Genomic DNA, 12,921 nt, shown 5'->3' on the forward strand with positions numbered 1-12,921 from the left:
ACACCCTGCAGCCTTTGAAGCCTTGGCCAGGCTGCTGGGGCACCATCTCCACCGCGTGGGCTGAGCCAGCCAGGCATGCCAGGGCCTGCAGACCGGCACACGCAGAGCCAACYGAGATGCCCACGTGGCAGGAGGCCTCCAACAGCTCCAGGGCCCTCCCCTCCTGAACGTGCAGTGCTCACTCTTAGCAGTTTGAGTCCAGTCTTGGGGAGACAAAACAGTGGTTTTGGGGGTGCTCTGTCTGAGAATGTTTGGAAAGTGTCCTGGGGCAAGAAAGCAGTGATATTGCTCAAGGAGCTCTGCCACCTCCACTGGCATTCAGCCTGGTAATGTCCCAGAACAAGGTGGGTGTCTCACCTATTCCTTTGTCAGCTCAGGAGATGTGAGGTGCTCATGAAGAGCATCTTTTGTTTTGTGCAAAGAAACAAGTACATGACAAGACATCAGGGTCTCAGGAACGGGCCAGCTCTGGCAGGGCATGGATGGTTTTCCTCACACCTTTTTGGAACTTTGGACTGAAGAGTGTGAGAATCAGGCAGAGCTGCTTCTCTCCAGGCACCTGCTGGTGGCCAAACCCCACTCCCTAAGATGTGGGGAAGGATAAAACTGGAGGACTACCTGGTTTGCTCCCAGGTAGCCTCTAAGGAAATTAAAGACCAGCAGCCARAGGCCTCCAGGTTAGGACTGTGCTGGTGTTGGATAGGATCCTGAGGGCCCAGGCTGGGTCTCTGCTCAGGTGTTGTGGGAGCTCTAACTGCTGCCCATGGGGATGAACCACAGCCAAACCAGATCAGCTGTCCACAGCGARCCCTGCACTGTGCTGGGGATAGCAGAGCATCCTCCTGGTGACAGYTCATATCTCTCATTAGCACTAATTAGTGGCTGTCATTAATGGGAAGCCCACGCTCCTGACCAGAGGCATGAGAGTGTATGGGACTGGGAACAGTTGCAGATAAAGGACTTGAGGGTTTGGGTGCTTTTTCTGACACTGCAATATTCCTAACTTTTCCTGCTGATGATTCCCTGCAGCGTAGGGATGTGTTTCTGGCAGGCTGAGGAGCCTCTCCCAGCCCAGCTCTGCAAAGTTCTGCTCTTTTCCGAGGCCAGGAGGCTCATTTGCCTGTTTGGCTCGCACCGCTCTGCTGGGAGCACCTCCCCTTGTTCCAACTTGCACTGACTGCTCAGGGCTGAGCTGAAAAGATCTAAAGATACATTCCCTGAGCAACAGCCTCCTCTCCAGTTGTGTAAGGCTAATAAAGCAGTGAGCCAAAAATACGGTCTAAAGCAAGAATACACCGAGCCAGCCCTGCTTGTGAGGCAGCTTCGTGCTTGATTTTCCCTTGATCAGACGATTCCACAGACCCCTCCAGTGAGTTCTGATCGACGCCTTGGGCAGCTGAGCTGATCCCAGCGAGGCAGCAGCTCCCAGAGAACGCCTCGGCTGACACCTGGTGGAAAAGTGGGAGCAGGGAGCTCTGCTTGGATGAAGGCAGCCTCAGCAGCCACCCTGTGCAACTGCTGGGAAATATCCTCGGGATAATCGGGTACCTGAGAGCTGRAAGGCCAGGCTGTAAAAGCCAGTGCTGTAAGTGATTTACTCTGTTGTACTTATGACCTTTCTCTTCTGTAAAGCAAGTTCCTCCGTCTGTGGGGTAATTTACTCATTTTGGCTTTCACATCCTAAAGGGAGCCAAAGCAGATTGAATCCTTCAACTTGCAAGAGTGGAAAATTCCCCATATACATCCCATCCCAAACAGGAGGAAGGAGCAAATAGAAAATCCCATGGATATTCTTTTTCAGGTGTTTTATGCAGCAAAACAAGCAAAGCAAGTGGTGCTGGGAAAGTTCTGTAGGTGTGAATTTAGGATGATGGTACCAGTGGTGGATACAAAGGGGARAATCATCCTGCAGCACAGCCTCTTCAACTCACAAGAGGTTATTCCCGATGCTAGGAGTAAGTAATAAAGCTTTTCCTATCACTGCCTTTCTCAGGGTTTTATGTGTAGTGCTAACTTACTAACATGTGCAGAACTGACAGAAAATAAGGTGAAAACCTGCAGGTCTTACTGTGACAAAATTGTGACCATATTAATGGGAGGCATCCTTGTCAGGACTCTGGGCAGAAAGAAATCCCAGCACTGAGGAGATCAAAAAACAACGTGACAGGAAATGCTTTTAATATAAAAACAGGCTGTTTTTACAGAGAAATCCTCACAGGGCGTCGAGCAGGGATGTGGCGAAATGTTCTGAGGCAGCAGCAGTTCTGCAGATCAGCATGGGCAGTGTTGGTCCTGGGCTCTGCTACATCACCCCAGTTTCGTAAAGTTTGGTCATTTAAATGGGTGTTTTTGTGCCCACCTGGCAGCAAAGAGCASGGGAGAAGTGTTGAACAGACCTTGTGCAGATTCTGGCTTCACTGCCCACGTGGAGTGGTGCTGGCTCCTCCCTGCTCAGCCAGACACTGTTCCAGAGCTGCCATTCCATACAGGTTGGCCCACTCTGTGCCATGGTGGGACAGGATCACATCCCTGCACTGCTCACTGGCTCTGGCCAGCTCCACCAGCACGCCCTGGAAAGCAGTGATGAGCTCAAAATCCACAGAGGCTGGAGCGACGCGGGACAGCAACTGYGAGAGCCCTTCCAGCCAGCGGGCCTGGAGAGCAGTGTGGGGCAGCCAGGGGAAAAGGGGGATGCAGCTGGCCAAGGCCTGCATTCCCAGGAACCAGAGCTCGTGGATGTCATCCCAGGCACTCACGTAGGCGGGTGACACGGCCACGGCCAGGCCATCACTGCCAGGGTCTGCCTGGGCCRTGTGGGCCTGGGAGAGGAAGCGAATGGCAGCTCCAAAAAACTCCWTGGCAGACTGTGTTCCCTGAAGGGCTGGAAGAAAAAGGAAGTGAATGACACAATAGTTTGCTCACTCAAAGAAGGGCACTGTGCTGAGCCTGTGTGGAGCAGGACAATATCTTCCTTCCCTAGAAATCTCTTAATCCCAGCATGTCAGCCTTCTGAATGTTCTGTGTATTCCTTGCTCTTGCAGATTTTTGATTTATCACTTTTCCCGTGAAAAACTGGACCAGTTTTCCTTCTATTTGCTTTTCAGCCCAACCTCCCAGCTCCTGGTCTCTCTGTCCATGCAGCACAACGTGGGCTTTGCCAATGGGAACTTCCTTTACCTGCTGACCCTGCAAGGATCCTGGCCATCATCAGGCCCAGRGTGGCAATGTTTGCTGCCAGAACTAGGTGATGCTCCTGGGGCAGCAGAAGTGGAAGAGACTTSAGCAACACATCCATCAAGGAGGAAAAGGTTTTGTCTTGCCTAAAGAGAAAATAAACCCTGTGACACATTTCCTGAGCAGAGCAACAAGTGCCTGAAAATGTCAAGGTTAAACACAGCATGAAAAATGTAATGAAATTTGGGCAGAAAAAGAAATATTCCTTTCCAACATAACGTGTTAACAGATTCTCAAGCCCAATACACAWGGTACCCTTTCTTCCCACTGCCAACTTCAGAGCCAGCTCCCACAGCTCTGTTACCTGACCAGGTCTGGAGCTGTCACAACCAGATTAAGGAAAATCCCACACATGGTCTGGAGGCTCATTTCAGTGCTTGTCAGAGGTGCTGGGGCTGTAGGCTCAGAGGTCAGAACCTCCCACTGATGGAGGAAGTACTYGCACAGCAGTGCTGGTGCCCCTTTGGAGATGAGGATGTCCCGGGGCCTGTCCTCTGCTGTCAGATGGCAAAAGCCAGGTAGCAGAAATCTGAAAGGGAAAAGAAACTGGGAGCATGAGGTAGAATGTGTCTAAACCCTGCAKTTACATCCATCTCGGGGAGAAAAAGCCCCATAGAATTGGCACTGCAGGGAGAAAGAAAACAGAAAAAATATTTGAGTAGGTTTGTGCTAAAATGCAACAAAAGCATGCTTAAAATGCTCACCTCAGAGCATCCTGGGGTAAGGGAGAGCCCTCAGTGCTGACCAGCTCTGCCTGGGGAAGACTCACAGCTGGGCTGCCCTCCTTAAAAAGCTTCCTGGCATAATCAACAAGGAAAGGCAAGAGCTCACAGATTTCCTGCTTAAGGGAGGATGTCTCTTCTGCCATCCAGGCTCCAAGGACTCGAACAGAAGCAAAGATGAATGGATCTTGTAGCTCCTCCTGTTTAACCTGCATGAAAAAAGCAAAGTGATATATTATTGCCACTGTACATCCATTACCACAGGTCTGGAAAGCACAGTGGGCCAAGAGACACAGTTTGCTCCACACAGGGACATCCCCAAAAACTGCTTATTGTTAATAGCCCTGCATTACCTGTCTCAAGTAGAATATTACAGCTCCAAAAGCTTCCTCCATTATCCTCATGAGCTGCATTTTCTGTCCATCTTCTAGCAGAGAGCCCTCTTCCCTCAGGCACTCCTGGATGCCCATCTCCATAAGGACATAGCAGGCTGTCATCACTTCTTTTTTCCCCTCCATATCCACAGGATCTGGCTCCTCCAGACTCAGGCGGACCTCCACACAAGCCAGGTTCACCAGCAGGGCCAGGAACTTGCTGCCAGCACTGCCTGCTGGGATCCACTCAGCCCCACAGGCCTGCACGAGGCCGGCTGCAAGCTTCAGMGCAGGGTCCCGCTGCGACTGACTGAGTTTGCTGCCCAAAATGTCCRCCAGCCCTTTGTAAAGTCTGCGGAGGCACTCGGAGCCTTGTGAGCTCTCTGTCAGTGGAGGTGACAGGGGGATGAAGTGAGGCAGAACCTCACACAGCTCAAATTTGGTCATGTCTTCAGCCTTAAGAAAGTCACTAGAGAGCTTGCTGAGCACAGCCAGGAGCTGTGGAGCATCTCTCTGCCAGCACTTGGCTTCTGCTATGGCCAAAAGTCCCATGAGCAACGTGAGGGCACGGTCAGAACCATGACCACCTTTCAGGTATGCCTGGCACAGGGCAGACACTGTCCCTTTGGTCACCAACTCCCTGGGACCCTTGGCCGTGGCCAGGACAGCGCTGAGGCACTGGTACACGTCATCGACCATGGATGTGCTGTCCGGGTCACAGGGGGAAAGCAGGATGTCATTGAAGGTCGGGATTTTGTTCAGGATCTGGGAGTGCCCAGCTAGCTCTGGGTCGGTGCAGAAGCAGGCCAGCAGGGTGAGGCCGAGGGCACGGAAGGTGTGTGGGGGGCAGCCGGCTGGGGGCTGCTGGGAGAGCAGCAGGCGGGTTGGAAATGTGAAACCGATGGCATCAAAGATCTGGCGACGGGTCTTGGCGTCCACCTCTCCGGCTCTGACTGCTTTTGTCACCTGCGAGGTAAAACAAGGGTGCGTGTGAGCATCGCAAAAGGATTTGCTACATTTACCAGATGGAAAAGGCAAATAAGAAGCCAAAATAACTTTAATTAGTGCAAGAAAGTACCCACTGAGCTGGCACTTGGCCCAGATRTTTGCCAGGGTGCTSCAAGAGTATGGCAGCAMTGACTGACYCTCCGCACACCCAGGTCAAGGCCARGCTCCCTCGCTTTGCTGAGGGGAACCSAAGGCACTGAAACAGCTTGCTCTGAGCCCTCCAGTCCCCGTCTCTCCGCGTCTCCCGGGCACTCCCGTGTCCAGCGGGGTGTTTGGCCTTCCCCTGCCCGCCCCTGAGGCGATTCCGCGGTTCCTTACCAGGAGAAGCGCTGCGAACTGCTCGCTGTCGTTCCTCGCGTCTCTGAGCACACCGAGACACCGCTTCAGCGTGGCGTGCCTGTCCTCGGAGTCCGAGGCCATGGCCGGGAAGCGCGGGTGAGGGACTGAAAGGGAACTCCGGCAGCCTTCCCTCAGCCCCGTCCCTCACGGCTCCAGTCCCTTCCCTCAGCCCCGTTCCTCACGGCTCCTTCCCTCAGCCCTTTCCGTCACGTCTCCAGCYCCTCAGCCCTTTCCCTCGCCGTTCCAGACCCTTCCCTCAGCCCCGTCCCTCACGGCTCCAGCCCCTTCCCTTWCGCCGTTCCAGACCCTTCCCTTCCCTCACCGCTCCCGCCCGCAGGCTCGCGCCGCCTGTCCCGCCAGCCAATCCACGCGCGACCTCCGCGCCGCCGGCCAATCGCGTGCCGCCTTGTTGGGCGGTGCCCGAAGCCACCGCCTCCGCGCGGAACTGTGGGCAAATCACCTGTAGCTGCGCGGCCTCCGCGCCCGCCCCGCCCGGTGCGACCGGGACCGGCGGGGGAGCGAGCGGCGGGCACCCGCGGCTCCGCGGCCCCGGCACTGCCCGCACGGCCGGACCCAGCCCCGCTGTGGGGAGGCGGCGGTTCAGCTTCCGGGTGAGCGTGCGCGGGCGCCGCCATGGCCGCGGGGCGGGAGGCCGCGGTGCCCCCGGGCCCGCCGCGCTGGAGCCGCGGCCGCACCCGGCGCCCGGTGCCCGTCTGAGCTCACCGAGGAGCCGCCGAGGAACTGCCGAGCCTCGCCATGCGCCCCTGGTACGTACCCGGCGGCGGCACGGGGCGCTGCCGCCTCCTCGGGGCTCGGGCCCGGCCGCGGGTGCTCCGTGCCGGGGGCTCCGGCCGGGCAGGTGCGGGGACCGGGGGTCTGGGGGCGGCCSAAAGTTTCCTCAAGGACCTGTTGGCTGAGCGGGCGCGGATTTACATCTCCCCCCCCGTGAAGTTTTCCTCCCGCGTCTGTTCCTGCTCTGCTGCGGGCGGTTGAGTGAAATTTCTCGAGGTGTAACAAGCTCTGAGTGCGTGAGCAGCGCTGGTTGATCTGGCTATAGCAGCATTCCCTGTAACAGCATTCCCTGTAACAGCATTCCCTTTGGATGCTTCAGAACTGGCAGATTTAATGCCGTTTAGCGCCTAACGATGCTTCATTGCTCCTTTAAAATATATACGATTCATTACCTGTGAAATAATTAATGTTTTCCTACTGTAGCATCTAGAGATAATTTACATTTAATTAGCACATGAGGCTGTTAAATAGTCTTTGGCATTWGAAAGGCAGTGGAGTTTGGTGATCCCTGCCCTGTGGAGCACAACAACAAGCAAACCAGGGCGTTAGCTCCCAGTTTCCCAGCGTTGCTGTGCTCTCGTTTCCCTGTTTCTGGCTGGCACCAACCAGCACGGACATGCCTGCGATGACATCGCTGGGCAGATGTGCAAGGGTTGTCAGTGCCTGTGTTATCCTCCTGCTGCTSCCTGGGTGTCCAATCCTCAGGCGTGTTTGAAACTGAAATTTCCCAAATGCCTGTTTGGAATCCAGTGGACAGCCACTCTAATAYTAAATGAAAAATGGGGTCTGGAGGAGAAAACCACAAGGGACAGGCCTTCTTCACTCAGCACTGGGAGCTGTGCCACTACAGATATCATTTTGGTATCAGACATTGATAGTTCCTTAGCAACAGCTGGACTAATCACAGCAGATAAGACATTCCTTTTCCTCCACAAATGTTCTGTTCACTTTGCACTGCCGCTGGATATGTGCAGGAACGTTTCAATTGCCACGGGATGTTTTGTGTTGCATACCCTGTGTGTTTCTAGAACCCTGCTGCTGCCCACAAAGGCCATGGAGAAGAGGTTGGAAGCCAAGTCCAGCATCAGCACCTGGTTCCTGTCACGATATTGCCTGGGAAGAGCTGCGAGGGAGCTGGGAATTCTGCAGCTGTTCTACCTGTGCACTTGCCTGTGTGCCTTGTGCTCCTCTGCAGGTGACTCTTCTGTTCTCTCTGGGACTGTGTGTCTGGTTTTTTATGGTATTTATCTCTCTTAGTTGTTTAAAATACTCAGAGAGAAAAGTGATATGATTTGCTRGTAGACATTGTAGAGTTGTTTTCTTATTGATTTCCTTTTTAATTGKTTTTTTTTWAWTYMMMAAMCMAARKKGKTKKTTTTTTTTAAATCAAACTAAACRCCACCCTTAGCAGCTACTAAATGASYTCTCAAAAGTGYAGTCTWYAKCTCAGAGAGAGCTTTTTCTGACCTTAATTTTTTACAAAAGGAACAAGTGATAATCTGGAAAATAATWTAATTTAAGGAAAACAACTTGAAAAGGCAGGAATGTTTTTTAGCCCTAAGATGTTTAACGTTCTCCCCAAGCGCGGTGTGTCAGAAGTCTTTATTTGCCTACAGGCAATGGTTATGTTTGTTTTCTTTGTTTCCTGTTGAAACTTGAGTAACCAACCTCCTGCTCAAGTAAATAACCAAGTTAGTGGCTTGGATGGAAGTTTTCCTCTAATGGAYTGTGTGATGTTTGGTTTGAGAAGGGGTTGGTTTGCTTTGTTTCTCAGTTATGTGGACGTGTTCTTCAGGCAGCTGCAGCCTCCCTTTTGTGTTACTGGACCTTCCTGGACAGGTCCCAGTGGCAGATTTGATTAAGCTAATGAGCTGTGTGACCTTAATCAGCTAATTTAGACCCTGGAAAGACATGTTTGTATTCCTRGTCCTAGCAGAGGGTTGTGTGTTTGAATGGTGCGTTTCCTTGTCAGCTGGGCTTCCTGCATACATTTCCTGGCTTTAGTGATTTCTTGGAAGTTTAGAGTTAGAGCTCTTATGAGACTCCTAGAGGGTGTTYTTGACAGTGTTGATGTGTTTATGGGCTGCTCTGCTTGGAAGAGTTAAAGCCAGGARTCAYAGAATCATTAARKCTGGAACAGTGYGGGTCTGAAATCATCAAGTCCAATGGTTAAATGAGTGAAGATTCCATTAAACTAAGGTTGTTGCGTGTGCAGAAATAAATATAATTATACAGACATAGTTGCCTCGATGTGGACACTTTTTCCATTGCAGAGTTTTTGTTATTTTGGGCTTGTTTGTGTCACTCAGGCAGCAGAGTTGATGAGGCTGAGGAGGAGTTATGGCTGCCTAGAAATGAGCGTGGTCATGTGGAGTTACGCAAGGGGGACTGTGTTGACATAACTGACTGACGTGTGGCAGGTTTAAAAAGTCCACAGAGTCAAGTCTTTAATCATTAATCTGATATCAGGCAGGATTAACTGCCCGGGCAAGTCTGTGAACCTGAGGTTATTAATAGAAGCTGTTCTTGTGTGTTCCATTCCCCTGCTGCACAGCAAAGCTGTGAGCTGCATCCCTGGGACAGGAACTCCTGAGTTCCTGGGAAGAGCAGTGTTTTCTGCACTGCTGTGACAAAAACAATATGGAAAAGTGACTAAGCACACCCACTGTGCAGGTGTCTTGTGACTTGTGTGGTGCTGAGCTTAGGAGGGAACKCATCCTCAGGAATGTTCCTGTTTTTCTGCCAGTTTTATCTGCCAGTAGATGAAATGCAAGTGTAGACTGAAGAGCTCTGTTTTCTCCCAGGGCACTTTGAGTTGTCTGAATGTTTGATACCCACCAAAGGCCATGGAATTTGAAAATGAAAAGTGAAAATCTGTATGTCTGTGKGGAAAATTCACATCTGGCATGCTGGGAGTTGCCTGTTCACTTCTGTCATTCCTGAGAGTTATCTGATTTTTAAGCTGTCCATGTACAGCAATTCAGAAAAACATACTGGCTAATTTCAAATTAACATGTCCCAGGTGGGCATTAGCAGAGTTCTGGAAATGAAATGTGGCCAAAATATTATTCAAATCTTTTTCAGTGGTGTGTTAAAAGAGCAGCAGAATGCTCTCAGCATGGTAGTGTTGTGTCATCTGGGCTGTCATGGCTCTGACATGCTGAGGAGATGCTTCTAGTGATTCAGGCTTTACATTTTAGATTAATAAATATAATAGTTACATTATGTAGTGGTTTGTCACAAGGGGTGTCTTCCCTGGGAACATTTTCCTCTTAAATATGCCCCATTCTGTGTGTGCCCCACTTCTAAGCCTGGTACTAGAAACTGCTGCTGAATTTCACTGCTTCTATATCAAGCCTTAATTTGAGTGGTATGTGTGAGCCAGGCTGACATCTGAGGAGAGATGGATGAGCAGTGGTGGAGGAGGAGCAGGAGGGATTTTAGGMGTGTGGGAAGCAGTACATTTTCCTCATCCTGAGCATATATTAGGGACAGTGATTCACCTTTAACAGAAAGGAAGTTTTATAGGCAAAATGTGAGTCTGAGTGGATAAGATCCTGCTGAAATTCACAGSAATGTTGTAATTCTTCCATTTGTTATTGTTTCTCCAAGTCTGGAGAGTGTGTGTGTGTGCATACACGTGGGTTTGGTGTGTACACACGTTCTGTACTCCGTTCTAATTCCAGACCCATCAAGTTGGTGCCAGGTGCTYGTCCCTGTCTGTAACTGTGACAGTGGTGTCAGGGATTTTCTGTCCAGGCATTTCAGGTGTGATGTGGTCGGCTGTTGCCCTGGGCACACAGATTCCCTGTCTGCTCTCTCTCCAAGGAAGTGCTGTGTGTTGAGGTGTGATAAGGTTGCTGAGGGTTTTGAAGGTGCTGATACTAACTTCTGCTGTTGAACATTTGCAGSRTTTCATTTACAAGTTTCRTTGTTCAAGTGAGGAACTTCTCCCCCTCCTGCACAGTGGCTGGTTCAGACATTGTTCAGCTCTGTCCCTCATGACTTGGTCACTCATCTCAGTGCATTCTCAATCAGAACATTATAATTTAAATTCAGATTTTATTTTAGTGGAGGGAAAAGTTTTCCATTTGTGTTGTGTTCAAGAACTCGATTCTTGACAGGCAAGGAGCCAGATCTGGAGCATATTCTCCAGCTGCACAACTCCCAGTCCAGCAACKCTGTTTATAAAGTAATCTTCCAATGACCTATTATCATTTGGATGCTGCACACAGCACASTGTAACAGTCCCATAGGTCATTAGGCTATTTTTAGGGAGTTCTTAATCTGCCGAGCTCTGAATTTTGGAAGCCTTTAATCCATTGATCCCTGCAAGCACTCAAAATTTTCATACTAAGAAAAAAAAAAATTCATACGCAAAGCACTTGCTGCTTTACTGCAGAGCTGAGACCTGAAGTGACTTGACTCTTAATAGAAATTATGTCGAATGTTTGGTTTTTTTAATGAAAAACACTATGGCAGGGTGGGTGGTAAGGCTTTGCTTTCAGACCCYTCTTGTAGGAGCTGTAACAACTTCCCAGGTAGAGCAAATTCCGTCAGAATAAGCAACTGATGCCAAATATCAGCATAGAAGAGTTTAAAGTGCCTCTGTGCTGTGCACCAAGCCAGTTTATAGTGTTTTCCTTTGAGGCAGACTATGGGCAGAGAGGCAAGGCTGTTGCTGGTTAGAGTGAGGAACTGCATTTGGGATTTCAGGGTTCAGTTTCTGGCTCTGAACTTGCTGGGTGACCTTGGCTTCTCTGCTCAGTTTTTGCCTTACAGTATCCTCTGAAACAGGAACGTTTCTGTCTTCACTTCTGTTGCTGTAGATGGCTTTAGCTCCTTCCCTGTTGGAAAAGGTGGTGRRGGCTTAGGTAGGAGGAGCAGATTAKTCCTTAAAATCTTGTGTAARTACTGCACACARAGGCCAGGTAGAGATTCTGAGAAGTCAGATTTACTTTCCTATATACTCTCTCCTGCGTTACTCCTGTGTCCCMAATTCATCTTGACRATAGTGATGAGATCTATTATCCACCACTTTAAAGGATTGAGAATTGTCTCTTTGTCTTCACTTCTCTTTCCCAGATGCAAACTGGAACAGATCTAAATGTGAGCTGGGAAAGATCCTGCTTGGCGGCCGTTTGAAATCGTGGGCAGGTCACCATTTGCAACTTCTGGAAGGGTTCCATACTCTGAGCTCCTGTCAAACCACTTGCTGCCAGCACCCCACCTGTGATGCCTTTTGGTTCTTGGAAAATATGTGCATCCAGGTGAACTGCACTATGCCTGGCGTGTGTCAGGCYGACAAGACTGACTCTTCCGATTCTGTTTTGGTGTTTTTAAAGAAATCAAAAAGCACAGAGCACTTGTTAAAGTTTCACATAGAAGGTGACATGAAGACTTGGAGTCACAAGTGGTTGGACTGGGACATCCCTGTCCAGAGGAARAAAAGACTGCGTAGATCACTCCAGAAGTGGAGGCTGACAGGTAACAGGGTACAACGCCTGAGAAGGGATCTGGCAGAGAGCTCCAGAAACAGCCAGAGTGAAGCAGARCGCTTGAAGGATCAGGTCCTGAGGCACTTAGTGGCAGACAGAGCTGCTCCTGAGAAAGAAAATCAAAAGCAAGACTTGCTGAAAAATGGAGAGAATCSAAGAGAGCAGAACCCCAGAAGTCCACTCCCTCCTAAGAGCAATAACGTGAGCAGCTCACGGGATGCCGACATCCAGGTAAGTGTGGTTGCTGGGACAGCTGTCCCCCTCCTCAGTCTGGCTTTAGGTAGATTTTGTCTTGAAACTGCCTAAGTGATGGGATACCTTTTCAGGTTATCAGTTTTCCACCTCCTATCAACAAGGCCATGCCTTGGGRTTTGGGGTTTTGTTTGGGTTTTGGGGTAGGTTTTTGCCCCTGCCCCTTTTCTTGGCTGGGGATAAAGTGTCTTTCAGTGGGGACGTGAGGCAGAATGGAGTCCATGATAATTCTTATCCACTGTATAATCACACAGTGTGCTTGCCAGATGAGAAGGAAGGGTGAGATGTCAGTGGAAAGTGTGTGGGAGTTGAAAACTGTTGCCTGTAAAAGCACCTCTTTAGATCCACACAATAAAATAAGCTGTTTTCATTTAAATGCTGAATCAAGGCAGTTACATACATTATTTTWTAGAGTCATGCATAGAACTCATGGTGTAYTTTGATGTCAATCTGCTTGCTAGTGTTGGCATCTTAATGCCAAATGTTCTCTTTTTGAAGAGTGCTCCAGTTTCTCAAATCCACCAAAGCTTACCTTGGCACTGGGTGAATGAAACCAGTTTMGTCTCTACTCCAAACACATACAGTGTTAAGCCAGTAAATCTCAATGTTAGAGAGAATTTGGCATATCTGAATTGTTAGGTGATGTTTGTATTTTTACATCTGCAAATAATTTTTTGAGCCTTATCATACAAAAAAGCCTGG

General features: G+C 50.0%; 2 protein-coding genes across 2 annotated transcripts in view; one reads left to right on the plus strand and one right to left on the minus strand.

Annotated features, from left to right (window-relative positions):
• Positions 1-2,124: 2,124 nt before the first annotated feature.
• On the minus strand, positions 2,125-5,983 carry NCDN (neurochondrin). Its single transcript, XM_057383543.1, has 6 exons — positions 5,657-5,983; positions 4,310-5,296; positions 3,939-4,165; positions 3,539-3,763; positions 3,178-3,320; positions 2,125-2,881 (listed from the first exon to the last, which is right to left on the minus strand). The coding sequence occupies exons 1-6, from the start codon at positions 5,756-5,758 to the stop codon at positions 2,415-2,417; spliced, it is 2,151 nt and encodes a 716-aa protein (XP_057239526.1). The 5' UTR covers positions 5,759-5,983; the 3' UTR covers positions 2,125-2,414.
• Positions 5,984-6,361: 378 nt separating this feature from the next.
• KIAA0319L (KIAA0319 like) overlaps positions 6,362-12,921 on the plus strand; it is a 29,813-nt gene continuing 23,253 nt past the window's right edge. The window contains exons 1-3 of the mRNA XM_057383541.1: positions 6,362-6,444; positions 7,498-7,664; positions 11,555-12,198. Of these exons, the coding sequence (XP_057239524.1) occupies positions 7,523-7,664; positions 11,555-12,198 (786 nt within the window). The 5' untranslated portion in view covers positions 6,362-6,444; positions 7,498-7,522. The remainder of the gene's footprint in view (positions 6,445-7,497; positions 7,665-11,554; positions 12,199-12,921) is intronic.

The sequence above is a fragment of the Malurus melanocephalus genome, unplaced genomic scaffold, assembly GCF_030028575.1.
Source record: "Malurus melanocephalus ecotype Western Australia unplaced genomic scaffold, MMel_1.1 scaffold_638, whole genome shotgun sequence".
Classification (NCBI taxonomy): Eukaryota; Metazoa; Chordata; class Aves; order Passeriformes; family Maluridae; genus Malurus; species Malurus melanocephalus.